The sequence below is a fragment of the Amia ocellicauda genome, chromosome 13 (assembly GCF_036373705.1).
Source record: "Amia ocellicauda isolate fAmiCal2 chromosome 13, fAmiCal2.hap1, whole genome shotgun sequence".
NCBI classification, from domain to species: Eukaryota; Metazoa; Chordata; class Actinopteri; order Amiiformes; family Amiidae; genus Amia; species Amia ocellicauda.
Genome location: NC_089862.1, coordinates 13,250,245 through 13,269,586, shown reverse-complemented (window position 1 = coordinate 13,269,586; position 19,342 = coordinate 13,250,245). Strand labels below are relative to the sequence as shown.

Below are 19,342 nucleotides of genomic sequence, written 5' to 3'. Positions count from 1 at the left end.
TAATAATTGGTTGACCAAAAATGAGTTTGATCCCATTAGACATGTCATTTACACACTTCCTAAAATCCGTAAGAATTTAAATAATCCACCAGGTCGAGCTATTGTATCAGGAATCAGTTCTTTACCTGAACCTATTTCATAATATATTTATTCTTCTCTGGCTCCTTTTGAAGATACGACTGATTTCCTTTATAAACTTCACAATATTTCTAACATTTTGAACACAGATTGGTTGGTAAAATTGTAATATACCTAGCTCTGGTGGTTTAAAGGCTATTGATTTTTATATTAAACAAAGATCCAATTTAAAACCACCTACTGAGTTTCTACTTCAATTAGTGGATTTGGTTTTACATACAATTTTTTTGTTTGTTTCAGCATGACCATCTAGTGACCTATGGCACCAAATTATGCTAATTTATATATGGGCCTTTTATACTAACAACCGTTTTAAGGAACATATTCATCATTGGTATAGATACATTGATGATATTTTCTTTGTATGGTCTGGTTCTAAGGAAAATCTTTTTGTTTTGTAGAATGTCTTAACAATCAAATCTGACATTTAAATTTACTTGCAGCACTGATCAGGGATCTATTAACTATTTGGATGTTACTTTAAAAAAGATTGAGGGATCCCTTAATACAATAATTGTCAGAAAACACTTTTAGAAATAGTTTATTGCATGCCACAAGCTTCCATCCAACCCATTTGAAACGAGCACTTCCTTTGAGTCAAATGTACAGAGTACCTTAGCTTTGCAATCTAGAAAAAGAGTTTGAAGTGAAGTTGTTGGATATGAAAAAATGGATATCCTGTTATGTGGTTGGATGAAGCTGTGGCAAAGGTCAGAGAGACTAATAGATCTGACCATTTCAAACCCCATAACAAACAAAGAAGGCATTTTCAGTTGTTTGTCTACACATAGTGTATCAAAACTTTACAAGATACTTTTTACAAGCATTGGGATATTTAGTTTCCTGACATACGTTTGGGCTCCAAACGTGGAAAAAAGGGTGGCTAGACACTTTAAGAACTTTTCTCACAGTGTTAACTCTTTGACATTAATTGCTATAGACACCATACCTATTGGTTGAAGAGGATGTAATGTTTCAGTTAAATTATTGAAAAGATAAACTTAATGAATATTTTTAAATTGATCACCTTGTTGCCAAAAGGACTCAATGAAGATTTTGAACTATCGCATTTTCTGTAGTTACTGATTATTCATTCCAAATGTTTTTGTTTAATGAAAGTGTTGTTTGTTAATTTGTTGTATGGATTCATTTTTATAATATGTGAGGTTTTGCTGTATTGAGTGCCCTTTGCTTGTACAATTTGGAACTCAGATTAGTCCTCTGTGACATATGGGCAGATTACATGGTATGCGCCTAATTGTCAGATTTGTTTCTTGTTTCTTCACTATGTTGTGTATATAATTGACCATGGTTTTTAACTTTAGTCTCTCTCATTGAAGAACAATTATGACTTAAATGCTGTGTTTGACCTGTTGTAGTTTGCCTATCATGATCTTAATTGATCATGGGTGATAAGTTATTCTGGTTAATTAATTCTCACGTGTTGTATATTATATAAAGAGGCCTTTTCTTATGCCTAATGATGGACATTGATGAAGCCTACAGGTGAAACATGTTTGTTATGTTGTAACTTGTTGCTAATGGCAGCAGTTTGCTTATGATCTTTACAACTTTTTGATAAAGTAGCCACCTGATTGCGGACCCCTTTTCTTGTCGTTTGATTTTAGAGAAGCAACACAGGACCACCCTTGGTTGCACGCCACTGATGAGCACCTCCCCTGCTTCTGGTTCTGGACGTGAATTGCTGGCTTACTAGAACATAATGTGGCTTTAATTCTCAATGTTTTTATGGTGGTCTTGGTTTTTGTTTGTTGCTTTACACCCTAGCCAAGCAGTGGGTGTTTTTATATATACTTTAATTTTACTTAAATAAACCCTATTCTGAATTTTATGTGCAGTCTTGTCTCTGGGTGTTGCTGGTCTCTGGTATTACCTCCCACTGTCACAAAATAAGGGACCTGTGTAATGACCTTATTTGAAAGGTAACTCCACTGAAAAGCCATGTCCGGGTCATTCTATGTCCCAGAAATCAGAGAGTGAAAAATATGCCATGACATCACAGGTGTGCTAACTTTGGAGCTGCTTTGCTGGAAGTCATTGGGGAAAATCAGAAAAGTCACAAAAATCATAAAAAAAAACATTTTATACACGTTTGATTGCCCCATCACCCTATTTTCCTGAAAGATCCATCGGTTTGTAATCATAAAAAGTTTGTCACCACCCACAACTGACACTATTTTACATGATTATTTTATCCAGGTGCTGCCATGTAGGCTACAGCATAGTGCAAATGTATCATATCCTTGTACATACAATTACCCATACAGCTGGGATTTTACTGGAGCAATCAAATACCTTGCTCAAGGGTCCAACAGCAGTGTCCCCCCCAGGATTGAACCCACAACCCTGTGCTCAGAAGTCCAGAGCCCCCTGGACCACTACTCCACACTTAAGGCGATATATATAATTGTAGCTATTTGGACAAACAAATCACTGTAATTGCAATAAGAAATGTATGTTCAATTAACAAACCTGCTGTTACTGGATGTGGGACTTTAATCGTAATTGACCTGCCATGGTCCTTCATATACCAAAAGCAAAGCATACGAAACGGAGTGAGGTAGACATCAACATTTTAGCTACAAAAATACAGGCTTTTCAGTGGAGGAAACTTTACCAAAGTGCCAACAAGACACGTTTGAGAGTATTTTGTATTGATTGATTAAATTTGTATTTACAGTTTTGCAAAACAATGTCAAGGATGTGCTATCATACAGAAAGGCAAGAAAACAAATAAAAGCTCTGTAAATTAATTTAGGGATTTGATCGCTGCTTTTATGCTGTAGATACTCATGTCACCCTTTTTGAAAAATGCTTGTATGCATTTGAGAAACTGTAAATAGGTTTTTTGATGTGGAATTACTATGAAGCATCAGCAAGGGTCATTTGCTTATGTTTTATGATGTTTCTAATTCTTAATGGAAACAAGAACACCATATTAAACCTTCACACATAATTTATACATTATAATTATAAGAATAGATGATACAATGAAGTGACAGTGATTAACCCTTGTTTTGTGGTCAGTTGGTCACTCTTTATCATGGTGGTAATTGCATTGTTATAATATCAGGTCTGTTGTGAATGATCAATAATAACATTTTAAAATGGTCATTTCCAGACAGCATTGCGGCTCATTTTCAGGATCTCCACGGTCATAGGTGGCTTTACTCTCACAGGCTTCTGCTACCAAGGGAATGTCTGAATTCAAGAGCAGTGTGGCTGTGTATGCCAATCCGTTCACACAATCCTGTGTATCGTCTCGGATGTTTTCCTGTGTAGGACTGACAGGTGTGTTGTGTTTTAATTTGAGAGGGTAGGGGCTGTAACAGGGCCGAATAGAAGATGGGAGAACTGGCTACTGCTGCTGTACTGGTTACCCCTGGGAAGAGGCCTTCTGATGAACATGTTATTGTATTAGGCAACCCATCAAACTTCCTGAAATGCATTCTATTTTGCAATTCAATTTAACCAAATACATCTTTTGCTACCCTGTCAATTTGGTCTTTGGAATTATCGGTATATGAAGAAACTTTTAATTCAATTTAATTCATGAATTTTAAAATATGATGTTTTAAATGCATATGAACCAAATAAAAAAATAAAAAAAGCTATATATGTTCGGAGGATATTCCATTTGATACTTTAGTCTTATCAGAAAATTAAAACAGTTTTTCCTGAAGCTGAGTCTGCAGGGACAGGACCCTTTCCTAAATATCCCTTTATTGACTGGCCAAGCTTGCATTTGTATTAATTTTATTAGCATGACTTTTGGTTTAAATCTGGATTGGCTACAGAGACATCTGCAGGGTAACAAATACATTTGTGCAAATGCAGGGCACTAAAATGAATCCTCTCAAATCACCTTGGAGCAGGAATCTGCTGTCTCTGATCATCTTCCCACAGGTTTAACAGGAGGAGTGGATACAAATTCGTGGGGTGTCGTTTATTTGATCTTATTTGTATTGAACAATAATACTAAACTATGTAAACAGACACATCTGATTGAGTAATACAGGTTGGAATCAATAACGGAGCAGAAACTGACACACTGTGTGTCAGTGGGAAAAATGCCACAGTCTGCGCAGGTTTCGTTTTCCTGGGATGGATCCTCATTCCTGTAACTTGTGAAGAAAATCCGTCCTCTATCCACCGCCTCCGTTCTTGGGACAAGGTTTGATTTCCCTTTTAACTGTTATTGACTAATATAAGCGTGAAACATATTCAATTAGCACCTTATGGCATGCAGCAGTAGATATATATATATATATATATATATATATTATAGTGTAATAATGTATGTAAACTCAGAAACTTCACTGAACTTTATCTGCTGTAATGTCTTTGGTGCTCAAAGCTTGTCATTTATTCATGCGTTTTTGTCTGCGTAACTATACTGTATAGCCTGTGTTTGTCTCATGTCCCTCCATCCAGGCTGTCTGTGTCCATCTGTGTCCGTCCCCACTGCAGGTCAGACATACAGTGAAGCTGGTGTTGTCTGTCCTGCTGACAGCTGTGAGTATCTCATTGTACCAGCTTGTGGAAGTGATAAACTAGTGTTACTGATGTTGTGTATTGTTTGTAGGTACAATTAATTAATCAATTAATATGGCCTAAATTCTGTCTTTCTTTGGTGTGCTTGAGTTTCGTGTTACTAGAGATGGTGTATAAATGACTTAAATACTGCTCTGACTCAGTGGCAGTGTCCTGCCGGTTGTCTTTTGTGGTGTGACAGTGAATTATGGTATGAATTTCAGTATATAATTTATGCGTCTCAGTATGTAGTGTATACGTCTCAGTATAGTGTATGTACCACGGGGTGAATTATGTCCCTAACGGCGCCTCATAGATTTTGCTGATTGTGAGTTATAGGCCTGGCGTCTCAGACTGTGTTGAGGCTGTCAGATTGTGTGCAGTACAGGAGAGAGTCCAGTAGGGGGCAGTGTGCTTCTGTTTCAGAAACGTTTTGCATTCATTGACACCAGTGGTTCCCCACCCTGGTCCTGGAGATCCCCTACCCTGCTGCTTTGTGTTCCAGCTGAGCTCTCAATTACTGAATTGAATTAATATGTTCCTACATCAGAGCCTTTTAATGCTTTTAAACAGCAGGGGGGTTAAGTTAAGTATAGAATAGTATACACAACTTATTAAAGAACAAACTATTTTACTACACAATATAGAAAGTCAAATTTAAGCAGGTTGTTACATCAATTAAGGTTCAATTAAGTAATTGAGAGCTCAGGTAGAACAAAACCCAGCAGGGCAGGGGATCCTCCAGGACTGGGAACCCCTGATTTACACCAATCTTTATTTTTTCATTCAGTTGGACCTTTTAAGCAACTTTTGTTTCAGACACTTACAAATGATGAAAGCTGCACCTGACACAGCCCATATACAGCATTGTTGGTTCTGGAAGGAAAGGTCAAACTATTTATTTAATCATTTCGTTATATACATTGAACATTTCATTAATTATGAACTTATCTGAAACGCAAGTCATCATATTACAATAATAATTAATGTGTGTGTGTGTATATATATATATAAAACACACACACATGTGCTATAACATGCACTTCACACATTGTGAATGGGGAAACCCGAGACAGCTGCCCTGTGTCTTGGTGTGTCAGGCAATATCTGGTGATTCACTTGCCCCAGAAAGTGCTGTGGAGGGGGAACGTCACACTGCATGACTGCTCTAACTTCAGCACTTGGGGAGCCCTGCCATCATATCTGTGCTCTCTCTCTCTCTCAGCTGTGTATCACTGTTTCCTCTCTGCTTGTACACACGCACACATCTCTCTCTCTCTCTCTATGCTTCTCTGACTCTGCCACCCGGTCGTTGTGTTGAAATGCTCAGACTCCCTGCTCTCCGCTGCCTCACTGCGAGTCAGAGAACAAGGCGGTCCTTGTGAAGGTGAGCAGTGCAGTGTGAGGATACAGCGTGAAGAGTTGAGCAGGATGAGGAGAGACCCAGGCTGCTCTGTGTGTCTGTGTCAGTGACTCTGTCGCTCTGGGCAGGGTCTCGTTGGTGCTGTCCAGTCCTGGTGAGCTCTGTCTGGAATGGCCCGGCTGTCCTGCTCCCTGGCTTTGCTGTGTCTCTATGGAGTGCTGCTCACAATGGGTGAGTCCCAACATATCCACTTACCATGGTTTTGAGTGACTTATTAACTGAGTGTAATAATGATGTCTGAAAAGCTTGTATTTAATGTTTCACTTCTATAAAACTTCTATTGTGAGTGTGGCCTGATCGAAGAACAGATTTGTACATTTTACTAACTTTTGACAACTGGGATAAATGGGGCAATTTCTGAGCCTCACAAGATGACCAGTGAGGGGAAATAATGACCAGATCAAATAAAACTGCCACAGATTCTGCAAACCTGTAAAATAAAAGCCCTTGAAAAGTAAATCTGCATCAGTGTCTTAAAACCGATGGGAGAGTGGACTGTGATGCATTAGGCATACATTTAGCTTTTAAAATGCTTCAGATGGCTTTTCTGCATACTCACCATGACAGAATAAATGCTCAGATTATTCAATACTGTTGAGATTATGATTAATGTTTATGTTTTCCCCCCTAATTTGCAACTGTGTTCTACGCTGCTGAATTACATGTACAGCTTAGCAAACTCTTTTGGATCCTTTAATTAATGCCTCATCAATTCCTTTCAGGAATACTTCATTAGGAGGCTCCTAAAAAACGTAATGAACTCATTGACTGACTGAACTGGCATGTAAAGAAAGGATCAGTGTGTGTGTCACAACTAAGGAATACTTATTCGATGCTATCAGGTTCAGATGAAAGAAGAACTTATACTGATGGCAGACCTTGTAATTTGCATTACTGGGAGAAATAATTAAGTATCATTATAGCATGACAACCATCTTTCATTTTGATACGTCACAGAATATTAATTAATAGTGGATATATCTATTTTTGACACTCAAAATACAATATTAAATTCCTTTTGTTGGTATTTTTACATTACATTAAGGTCACAGTTTGTGTTTTGTTTACTTTTTAGGTTAATTTGTTCACTTTTTCTAACAATGCTTTTTAAATATTTAACCAACTATTCTACTGATTTCCTATATATTTTACTTCTCTTAATCTCTGTTTAGTTTCTTGATGATTTTTGTTTGTATGTCTGTTTTTTTAACATTTTTTAACATTTAAGTAACATTTTAGACTCTACTTTTAACATTTGAAAATAAACTTGAAAAGATGTTGTGGTTACAGTTCTCTGCTTCCTGTTCATCTTATAACCTCTCGATTTTACAAAAATCTGCTAACATCATCTCTGGCAAGTCTCCCATTATTATGTTGCTATATATATGTCATTGTACCACAAGGTGTTTTTGTAGTTATCCAAGTCTGAATAAATCTGGACAGTAATAAACAGTAATAAAGGAAATGTTAGGGTGAGAGTGCAGCTCCCTTCAGGACTGTCAATGGTGGGTCAAAGCAGGTGGCATTTCTTCAGGAGAAGATTCATTTGTCAATTGATTTGTTTTTAATAAGCTAAGATGCTGTAAGCTTCACCTTGATATTAAGACAGTGACACTAATTTCAGACATTATTTAGATTTTCTACTCAGTGACAGAAAGTTGCAGCTGTAAATGTCTCCTTGTGAATTCCACAAAGTCAAAAACCTCACCGGTTGCTGCTCAAAGCGACAAACCACAAACAATGTGTCAAACGGCAGATTTATGTTTAATGTATATGTTTTTTAAGCTGACTTAAAAAAAAAAGTGCTTTGAAGCATTTATTGGAAGGTACAAAAGAAACAAATGTGGATGATTTTGTATTATTTCACCAATAATTTCAGGGTGGAGAACAATTGAAAACATGCATGGCCGTGATTGTTGGAGTCATCAACACAACCTTCTGAGCCTCAAATTGCAGACTTTTTCCATAAATGCATAAAATAATTAAACTGACGCAAAACGGTGTGAGATGGTCCTCCACATGTGTGAATTGATAGATCTTGACTGATGGACTACTGGAAGTGCTCTGTCTCTGTGTCCTCTCAGGTGTCTGGGCCCAACCCTGCAACCTGACCCTGTCCTCTCTGGACCTGCACAGTGTCCTGCAGTGGGACTGTCCTGGCTTGCCCCCTAACACACGCTATACTGTGCAGACTATGAAAGTAAGGTAAGTGTGGATGGAGAGATAACAAAATATATATTACATTAAAACAAAGTTGGCCTGTTTTTGGTAATTCAGTATAATTTCAAAGGAACTATGCAACAACACCAATAAGTTTTAAACAGAAGATTCTTCATCAATAGTACTAATACATGCACTAAACTGCCAAGCGTCAATATGGAGGCTGATATATTAAACTCTCTAATGTTTAATTTCAGTGCCCTTCTCTTGTAATGTATATTTGGGAAAACTGGTCCATTGTTCTTTGGCAACCTAATATCATACATTGGTCTTCACAACCAGCCCAACAGCTGAGATGGTCCTGAATTGTAAAACTCATTCATTTTAAGATAAGCCTGCAAGGTGTGAGAGAGCAGGCGGTGGGGTTGTGGTTTCACAGAGATCTTCAGAAAGATTGAATCATGGAAATGAAACAGTAGTGATTAATCTATTGTCTACTGTATAACCAGTTTCCACAAAATGCCTTCCCTGCCACCCCCTGTTCTCACTCCACCGTCCTCCTAGTCAAACCATTCAGTCAATTAAGTAACAGAGCGGTGGTGGATATCTGTGGCAAGTTGTTCTTTTTTTAAGCTGGCAAACTGAGATTGTGTCCCTGTTCTGCCCTGTCTCCAGTCAGGGGATGTGGCAAGACGTTGAGGGCTGTTCGAATGTCTCCACCTCTTTCTGTGACCTCTCTCCTGCCTTCTCCAAAACTGACCAGCTCTACTTCACACGGATCAGAGGAGTCTGGGCTGGAGGAGACACCGACTGGACTCAGAGTCCCTTGCAATTCCACCCTGAAAGAGACAGTGAGTGACTGTGTGTGTGAGACTCTACGATGGTAAACATTGTCAAACTCTGCCCTGTGCAGTCACTCTGAATTTCTGACATTCACAAAACAACTGCATTCCCCAGTGCTCTGAAATGAATGTATTGGCAGAGCCCCCTAATGTCAGGGGTGCCACAGTAGGATATGACTTTGGCAGTAGGAACCCTGTAATGAAATACTGAGGGACACAACCAGGACACATGTATTCCTATTTGTAAGATGTAGAGACTGTCCTCCTTCCTGGGTCTGCCATGTAGATTATACAAGTATGCGTGTGTCTTGCTAGACAATATCCCCTTTCAAAAGTGTGACTGAAGTGAATGTCCAATGTCCAACCTGTCTCTTGTTGCCTTGTTTCCCTGCTCCAGCGGCCCTCAGTCCGCCCATCCTCTCTGTGTCTGTGCAGGGAGAGGCGGTGAGTGTGAGTGTGACCCTGCGCTGCTCACCGTACCAGAGAAAGCGACGCTCAAAGTGTCTCAGTGTCCCATCCGTCCTCTCCACAACGACCATCTCCATCAGTTTGTACAGAGATGAGCCATCACCTGTTGTACTAAAGGTACTGCCCGAACCAGTCCTCCCTAAAACTGTCTGGCACGGATATTCCTGTCCCCCCCAGTGTACCCTTCTCTGTACATCCCCCATGTTCGTAGATCACTTTATCTCCTGATCAAGATCACTGGCACAGGATTTGAGATTTGTTATTCTTCATGGTGACGGTGTTTGATACATGATGCTGAATCTCAGTTGTGTAAGGAGTATTGTCCACGAGGGGAAGGGGAGAGCTGAGGTGTGGGTCATACTTAGGTGTATGTGTAGCCCGGGATTCGAGCCGCGCACCACCGGCACCCCTCCGAGCACTCCGCACCGCAGCGGCTCCAGCGCAGTACAGTCTTAAGCCTCCTACGCAAAAAGGCCGGGCCTCCTACCATGGGAGGCTTACGTCACTTTGTAACGGGCTCATTATGACACAAATGAGCCCTGTTACATTTGGATCCATTGAAAGCTACTATAAACAATAATTGAAATAATTGTAGTTCTTTAATTGCATAGATTATTAGGGAGAGTAATAGCATTATAAGATATACAGTTATTTGAGGCCTGGGGTGGCTTTGAAGTTTCAGTCAGTTCCTCAATTTGCATGGAAACCTGTGAGCTGGAAGTTTTATCTATGAGAGTTGCATCAAGTCCCATATGAAAAAAAAAATACATTTATATGGAAGCCATTTGTAGCTTTCAAGTATATGGGTCTTTAATCTATATATTATGCCTTATATTTTGAAAATATAAAATACAGTACGTCTGTGGATTACAGAGTGAATATACACTACCAGTCAAAAGTTTTAGAACACCTCCATTTTTCCAGTTTTTATTGAAATTTAAGTCCAGTTAACAACTTTCAGCTGTTCTGGAACAATGGAAGTAAATTAAGCCTTGAAAGTTGATGCTAACAATTCCTACAGGTGTCCTAAGTTTTGTTTGATTACTTATAAACCCTCTGTCTGTATAAAAGCAGTGTTGGAACAGACTGTGTTACTACACCCTCTTAAGCATTATTTGGACAGTATTGTACTGCAGGAAGTAGTATATTGCTATCCTAATGGTGAGAAAAAGGCAATTAACAAAGGAAGACAGACAGACCCTTAAAAGTGTAGGTCTTTCCTTTAGAGAAATTGCAAAGAAAGCCATGGTGTCAGTGAATACAGTTTCCTACACCATCAAAAGGCACTTGGAAACTGGAGGAAACTCTGACGAGGTCTGGAAGACCCAAAGCCACAACAGAATCAGAAGACAACGTTTCTGATAGTCAACAGCTTGCGTGAAAGGCGGCTCACAGGACAACAACTTCAAGCACAGCTTAACACTGGTTGAAGTAAGCAAGTCTCAGTGTCAAGTGTGAAGACAAGACTTGGAGCTGCAGGTCTGACATGTTGAGTGGCAGTAAGAAAGCCATTGCTAAGATGGCAAAATAAGAAAAAAATGATTGCCATGAAGACTGGAAGAAGGTCTTATGGACCGATGAATCAGAATTTGAAATCTTTGTTTCATCATGCAGGGTTTTTGTAGGCAAAGGGATGGTTCCTCAGTGTGTGACACTAACTGTCAAACATGGAGGAGGTGATGGTCTGAGGCTCTTTTGCTGGATCCAGAGTCAGCAACTTGCACATAGTGAGTGGCACCCTGAACCAAAACGACTACCACAGCATTTTGCAGCGCCATGCAATACCCTCTGGTATACGCCTAGTTGGTCAGGGGTTCATCCTACAGCAAGATAATGACCCAAATCATACCTCTAGGCTATGTCAGAACTACCTTATAAGAAAAGAACAAGACGGTAGACTTCTAATCATGGAATGGCTAGCATAGTCTCCAGACTTAAACCCATTGAGCTGGTTTGGGATGAACTGGACAGAAGGGTATAAGCAAAGCAACCTACAAGTGCAACACATTTGTGGGAACTTCTGCAACAGTGTTGGGAAGAACTTTCCGAACAATATTTGATATTTTAAAGAATGCCACGAGTGTGTTCGGCTGTTATATCAGCAAAAGGTGGCTACTTTGATGAGTAAAACATTGAAAATAAATTGTGTTAAACAAAACGATTCCATGATTTATTTTTTATCGCCAATTGTTTATTTGTTCTATGCTTTAATTTCAGAGTACATTGAGACATTAAACTGCGTTAATTTAAATAAAAACTGGAAAAATTGAGGTGTTCTAAAACTTTTGACTGGTAGTGTATATTTAAACAAATATATATTAATTCCCCACGGGGGCCGTGTCTGAGCTCTGTTCTTTGTTCTGTGGGTGTGCAGCGTAAGGCATATTTTGCAGGATGCCTGTACCATGTGTTGGGACTCCACGCCCGTAGAGTCCCAACACTTGCGTTCATGTTTCCAGCCTACAGTCTGCAGTGCTGTTGTGTTGATCATTGAGTGCCATTACAGCTTCTCAGTGTGTTCTTACAGGATAATGTTGGTGTGATATTACAGACAGTGGTGTGATGTTGTTTCAGACGGTGAGTCTCCGTAAGCCATGGAAATACACGTTTAAGGATCTGCTTCCAGGACAGCGCTACTGTGTGATCGTCAGTATCTCCACTTATAAACATAGCTCCTCCACAGCACCACACTGCGTCTCCATCGCTGGTACAGGTGAGCGACACAGTGCGGCTCACAGGGCAGCACAACCCAGAGCTGCCCCAGACAGCAACACGTAAGGGGGCTTTGTATGTCTTAAGGGAAGATTCTGTGCTTCCAATAGAAATTGACACAAATTAATGTATCAAATCCATCACCAAGCTTCTGATATCGTCTCAGTGTCTTTATACTGTAGGAATATAGTGAGCTGTGAGAACGGACCGGCCTGATCTCAAGGCCAGTGTATCTAATGTTGCATTCTGTGTGGGTGCTCTCTGTCTTCAGTGCCAGCATGGTTGAAGCTGACAGCTGTGTTGTCTGCACTACTCCTGGCCGTATTCGTGGCAGCCGTCTTCCTCAAGATGAGATTACCAAAGGCACCCCTCCCCCGGCCACTGGTACGACATGGATATTGTTTCCTTCTGATGTGAGCTTAATTCCTTGGCTGTGCTTATAAGGTTAATGTAGGGTTTTCAGTTTGTTGGTATTTCTTTTCACTTTTTGCTTTGAAATCCTAATCAGTTGTCGTTAAGATGAATCTGCACCCTAATTATGAAGAAATGTGGGTTTAATTAGCAGTCAGGAACAGCCCTCAATGAGAAAATTGACAAGTTAGAGGGTAAATGAGGCAAAAGATGAGAGAGAAATGTCAGTTAAATTAGGATCAGAAGGAGTGAGGGTGAGGGAATTACTATGATTGCTTAACACTTGTGTTTCAATGACAAAATTGGCAAAGCAGAACAAGAGGCTGTATCAAGACATGACAATACATCAACTTTATTTGGTCATTAAAGCTTTTTCCCGAGTTTAAGGAAGTAAATTAAGTAAAAATATATTTAAAGGGACATCATATGATCACAACTAAATGCCAAGACGCCCTGGGCATAAGTAAGTGAAGACAACAATAATAAAGTGCTGATCGCTGAGCTGTCTGTCTGACTAACTCTGCCCCCTGTGTGCAGGAGATGTTGCATGAGGGGTTTCCTGGGGGGCTGTGTCCAGGGGTGGAAGGAGGGGAGGAGCAGTGGGACCGGCTGTCCATCCTCTCACTATCTATGTCCCACTGCAGCCCCACGCAGTGCCAGCTGGCCCCCGCCACCTTGACACACGAGAACCCCACTTACCACAGCAACGGCATCCCCCAGGACTCCAGGGACAGCGAGGGATACTGGGTAGGGGGGGGATCCCTGGGGGCTCCAGAGGAATCGTCTTGTGGGCCTGACTATTCCCCAACTCTGCCCCAATGCATGCTGGCCTTTTCCTCTGGCTTGTACAGCACAGCCGTGGCCTTTGAGACACCGTGCCCCTCCCAGACTGACGGCACAGTGGAGGCAGAGATGCCACAAGCAGCCTCACGTCCTCTCCTGTGTGGGGGAGGGGACCAGGACATACCACTACACACGGTGAGGCTGAGGGCTGGTGCAGAGGCAGATTGGCAGAGTAATGACTGGAGCCCTTTGGTCCAGCTCCCTCTGGGGCTGGGCAGTGGGGTTTGGCCAATGGTGAGGGACACTGAAGTTCAGGGGGCAGATGATAGGTCTCCCCTGTCCAAGATTGAGGACAGTGACCTGGGTGACCAAAAGGCATTTCCAACATCCCTGTTCTGTCACCAGATACTCTCTTCAGAGAAGGCGCTCTGCCACCCTGGACATACCCCAGATTCTCCTCCTATTTCCAGGAACTTGTATCATGCCTGTCCCCCCGAGGTCCCTCCACTGACATTCACCTGGACTGTACAAAACCGTGAGATTGAAGACAGTTCTGGATCCTTACCTGGGAATGCTGCTTGTGAGACGTGGCCCCCTCAAGGCACTCTCAGTCTGAACAGCCTGCTGCACTGGAGCCCAAACACAGGGGCCTCTGAGTCAATAGACTCGCCAGAGCACTGGAGCACAACGGACATGTACAGGGTAGACTCGGGAGGCCAAGTCAACACAGATGAAGAGAAGCTTTAGATTCCACTGACTGTCAATCTTGTACATTACTTAATCCTCCTCCAATAAAACATGAGTTGAAAGATACCTAATTTGCCTCCTGGAAAATGATAATCCCTACAAACCCATTTATTTGCAAGGCACTTATTTACTGAATGCAAATCTGTCAGGCATTGGTCTGGACATTTTAATACTGCTTGCATGTTAAGTTATGAAACCATTTAAATAGTCCAGCTGAAAGATTATATACAGTGCCATGCAAAAGTATTCACACCCTATCAAACATTTCACATCTAGATGAATTTCAAATAATGTACACCAATTTCTGAAATTAACTTTGTTTTATTATTGTATTAAAAACTCTAATGATAAAACAAAACACTGTTATATGGGATGTTGAATGTCACCAAAACCTGCAAAGTAAATATATTGGTTAAAATGTACTTATTTGCGTAAGTATTCAGCCCCCTAAATCAATACCTGGTGAAGCACCTTTGGCAGCAATTACTGATGTGAGGCTTTTTGGAGAGATTTTCTACCAGCTTTGCACTGTGGGTTGGTGTAATTCTTCCTTTAAAAAAATCTCTAAAAAAGATCTAGTTATGACAAGTATGTTGGGAACCATTGATGGACTGCAATCTTAAAGTCTCACCATAAGATATCTATTGGATTCAAGTTTGGACTTTGACTGGGCCACTCAAGGACCTTCACTTTCTATGTTTTAAACCATTCCATGACTGCAAACTCTGAGATCGCAACAAAATGTGGAAACTTTGCAGGGAGGTGAATACTTTTCCAAGGCACCGTATGTGGTAAAAGTATTGGAAATTGGAGGCATTCCTTAAACCTCTCTCTTCAGGAAATGGCTGGATGACATTTGAGGATCAGTAGCTACCAGCAAGTAAGATAGCAAGGTGGACTGTATGAATCCAATTAATGATTTGGCATTGCTGTGCTACTCAGTAACATAAACAAAACACAAGTTTTACAAGGAAAGTGTGAAGTCCCTGAGAACATTTCACACTGAGGATTTGTCCTTTAATAACTTAGTGCCATTCAGGAATACTGCAATAGAAATAGTGCTGCATTTTATCCCTGTGTCCCGTTGGGGTTCAGAACAGTCTCTCTGTGTTTTACAGCATCAGAAGAAGCATATACATGTATAAAAAAAGAAACATAATAATAGACAATAACTGGTCATAACTGACAACTCCCCAGAAACAGTAAGTAGATAAAAAATTTACAAATACAAATGCATTATAACAATCTCTACAGTCGCTCCCTGGCTTTCTTCATGTCAGCAGGATTCGGCTCCTCTGCTCTAGCACAGCCTCGCAACCTCAGAGCTGTCACAGGTCTCAGACTCTGCCCAGATGATAATTTTCAGTCCTGTGGCTCGGCTGGGGCTCTCTGACATTTCAGCTGCAGTGGAAAATGAAACCAGGCAAGTGTGTACAGAACTTCTGAGAAAACATAAGCAGGAATCTGAGAGCAGACGGAAACTGAGGTGGAGAAGAGCGAAAGGTTTTCACAGACTGGCACAGTGGCTCACACAAACACATAGACAGGCAGATGCGCTTTTACATGCCCATAAGGGCACACACTTGATTAAAACTGAATCTTAAAGGATCCCACAGGACTGTTTTTCGTTGAGTCACCCAGGCAGACTGTTAGCAAGACTGCAGCAAAGTGGAAGTTCCACTGTTTTCAATGACTATTAAAAGACCGCAGTTCAAACCTTGCAGATAAGTGTCTTCCCACAATTACCAGAAGCAGTTGGCTCAATGTCAATCTCTGCCCCACTAAAGGGTTTTGTAGAGTTGTATTTAATAGATAAAGGTGTATAATACCATCAATTAATATACACTTTATATATCTTAACAGATTAGGTAAAATAACTTTAATTACACAATTTGACAGATTCGTCCGTCAACTAATTAAGTGTATGTTATTAACACAAGGTCTGTTGTTCTTGCATTTGTAAATACATTCTTTGTTAAGAGTTTAATTGTTAAAAAATTATAAACAGCCACTGGTGTACCTTAATTTAAAATCTTACCCAGTTCTCTAACTAATAAAGTATTGAGGAGATATTGTATTATTGTGCTTGTGGCAGCAGGTTCAACAATATGCTTTTAGAACTGCTCAGAATATATAAATACTACACACTAATATTACTATATTTATTTCTTTATTTGTCTTTCTCTTTCTTTATGTAGAATGTATATGGAGGAAACTGATACATACCATGGGATAAACAGTTAACATACATCTTATTCTCTCTGTCATTACCAGCATGCTCTTTACAATGCTTCCCCCCCAAGTCCCTCATTTAATCACCTTATAAAAATAATCTGGTTTATCAACATCATCATTTTAGCTGCATAGCCAAGTGGCTAGGTAATTTTTTAAATATCGGAGGCTTAAAACATTAAAAGACAATACAAAGTGAATTAAAGATAGGAAAAGCACATGATAATGAAAGAAAGGGAGAGATCTACAGATCCCCAGTGAGATAAACACTGTTTTTATTTTTTCACTATAACCACAGTGATGAAAACAGGACACGCTGTGACCTACTGACACACTAAAACTCTCTCTCTCACACATACACATTGACAAAACATACTGGCACAGACAAGCAAAGACATACAGGCACAACACAGGTGACCACAGAGAGTATATCACTAATATACTATGTGTGTGAGAGAGGGAGAGAAGGGTGATGGCAAGGTGAAGAACAGTAAGGCTGACGAGAAAAGAGCATGCTGGGTGTTTTAGTAACCGGGGGAGTAAGACAGTAGTCAAAAATATCAGGATCTGATAACAGAGACACCGCTGATCAGATTGAAGCTAGATCTGATGGGGAAAGTGTCTGAGATGAATTACTGTGTGAAAGTGAAACTGACTATGTTACAAAACAGTTTTTCACTTTAATGAGTACAATCCTTGAACTAGAAACTCTCCTACGGCATCAAAGCATCCCTGCTCCTCAGACCGAGACGTCTACTAATAGAGTAAATTAACTTCTTTCCTTTTAAATGTATTCAAACTTGACTTTATGTTTTCAGCTTTCTTTTTATACTAACATATATCATATAATACTTGCACTCATTCAGTAAACCGACACCCTAATGAACCAGATTCTGTAAAAGCTTATACAGTTTCAACTGTTTTTTAGCAGGGTCCTTTTCTAACACTGAAATCCTTGTGCGTCACTGATGGTGGCTTGGTTGTCCCTGTGGTGTGAGCATCCTCTCTGTGTGGGGCCTGGGGCTCTGTACCGCCCTCCCTTTGTCACTCAGGGAGAGCTGTGCCTCAGCGATCCTGCTCTGAGCTTTGTAACGGTTTGTGGTTTTGAAAGTGGTTGAGCAGAGCACATAAATGTCATGTTCTGAGCCTGAAATCGGGGACACTAATAAAAGCAAACAGTAGGCAGGCTAAGAGCAGCGCACTCTGAGGGGCGGAAGGTGAGAACCAATGCAGGAACAATCACAGGATGTGTGACACCTTTGAATGTGACTGCGTTTGGTGGGGAGGGGGGTGGTGGTGGAGGGGGTTTCCATGACTGCCTGCATAGATTAATTGAAAGATGTCAGCAAATTAATAAATAAATACATTAAAACTATTTGTTTTAATTTAGTAGTACACAATGTATGGATTTCAAGAGCAGTTCTAAACACATTCTGTTGAATCTGTTACCCACCCCCCCGTCTCCATCAGCTGCTCTTTTCGAACACAGATGTCATGAGGACGCAGCACTGCTATTCTGTGTGGGAGCGCTGGCACTGTGAGAGAGGCTCCTACGCACAGCGGGCAGAGGAGATGCCAGCGGGGAAAGCCCCAGCGGCAGTGGTCCCTGGTCCCTGTAGTGCCCCTCAGTGGCACAGTGATCACAGAGGACAGGGAACAGCACATTCTCCCCTTCGTTCTTGGCTGTGTTCTGCATAATGCATTTCATCATGGTATCCTCACTGGGTGTTTAGTATTCTGCCAGCATCTGAAGTGCTGTGTGATTTTATTTTCCCATTGTTCCCTGTTTGACTTATTACTCAGGGTGCAGGACATCATGTCTTGGGAATACATGCAGCAAAGTGGACAGCAGTGGCAAGATGTGCTTTTCTTGGCAACGCCAGGTGGTGTTCTGTAACAGTCCGAGCACTTCGTAACGAGTATATGTCGTTCTGCTTCCTAATGCTGCTCACAAAACTGTAGCAAAGAAATCAGTTACAGCAAATCAGCTTTGGCCAATGGCTGACAGTAATCAAAAACACCCGCAGTTCCCCAATGAGCTGAAACAGCCTGGAAAGAACGGGTGATGGATTTGAGCTGAATAAGGAGGTCAGGTTCTTGTTTAGCAAAGGTTTAGTTAAGGCAGTGATGCACCGAGCGGGAGATTGAGTCAAATCTCTCGTGGGTTGCTCGCTCAGCAATGCATCACCGGATCCGGGTCGTAGTGCTAATCGCAAGTTGTGCAAAGTATATAGTGGTGATGATGGTTGTCACGGCCCGCGGGACATGGTAACAGGGGACCCAGTTGCAATGCGTGACAGAGGTTGTCAGACAGGCATGGGTCCTATAGCTACAGAACAGGGCACGGCAAAGACGGGGTCATCGTCACAGGTGTAGCGTAAGGTACACTTATAAATTTCAATTTAAGAAGTGAATTTATAGTATCACCTTATCACGAATCCTGGAATCTTGTAGAACTCAATTTCTGTAATAATTGGACACAGACACCAATTCCAAAGATATAAATTGTCAAATTTATTCAAAAACAAAGACTTAATGTAGCACTACACTAATTATACAAAAGGGAAAAACTAATTAAAATTCAACTCTAGATCAACAAATCAAAGACAAATCACTTCCGTGACCAAATCAAAGACCATGGGATCGCATATGATAACACAAATCGTTAAACAAAAAAGGTTATAAACACATTGACTACAATACCGGTTAGTAAGACGAAGGTGAGTCTCTCATTAGTATTATTAGTCAGACATTAAATATCTACGCAGGTTAGTATTTATGTCAGGTAACTTCTCGTTATATACATCAGTCTCATTTACGTTTAGGTGCTGAGAAAGATCCTATCATTACTTGTTACCACAATTTCCCTTAA

General features: G+C 40.7%; 1 protein-coding gene across 1 annotated transcript; it reads left to right on the top strand.

The window, feature by feature from the left end:
* The first annotated feature begins 5,866 nt into the window (after nucleotides 1–5,866).
* Nucleotides 5,867–14,531, top strand: LOC136767000 (interferon alpha/beta receptor 1b). Its single transcript, XM_066720971.1, has 7 exons — nucleotides 5,867–6,286; nucleotides 8,200–8,320; nucleotides 8,951–9,126; nucleotides 9,515–9,702; nucleotides 12,160–12,298; nucleotides 12,569–12,681; nucleotides 13,246–14,531. Exons 1-7 carry the CDS (start codon nucleotides 6,226–6,228, stop codon nucleotides 14,236–14,238), a joined length of 1,791 nt encoding a protein of 596 aa, XP_066577068.1. The 5' UTR covers nucleotides 5,867–6,225; the 3' UTR covers nucleotides 14,239–14,531.
* Nucleotides 14,532–19,342: the final 4,811 nt, after the last annotated feature.

What these genes read in the sequence shown, in the direction of transcription:
- LOC136767000 (XM_066720971.1), top strand. Translation starts at nt 6,226, where the DNA reads ATGGCCCGGCTGTCCTGCTCCCTGGCTTTGCTGTGTCTCTATGGAGTG. An exon ending in TGGAGTGCTGCTCACAATGG is followed by an intron (nt 6,287 to 8,199) that starts GTGAGTCCCAAC and finishes GTGTCCTCTCAG; the next exon opens with GTGTCTGGGCCCAACCCTGC. An exon ending in CGTCTCCATCGCTGGTACAG is followed by an intron (nt 12,299 to 12,568) that starts GTGAGCGACACA and finishes CTCTGTCTTCAG; the next exon opens with TGCCAGCATGGTTGAAGCTG.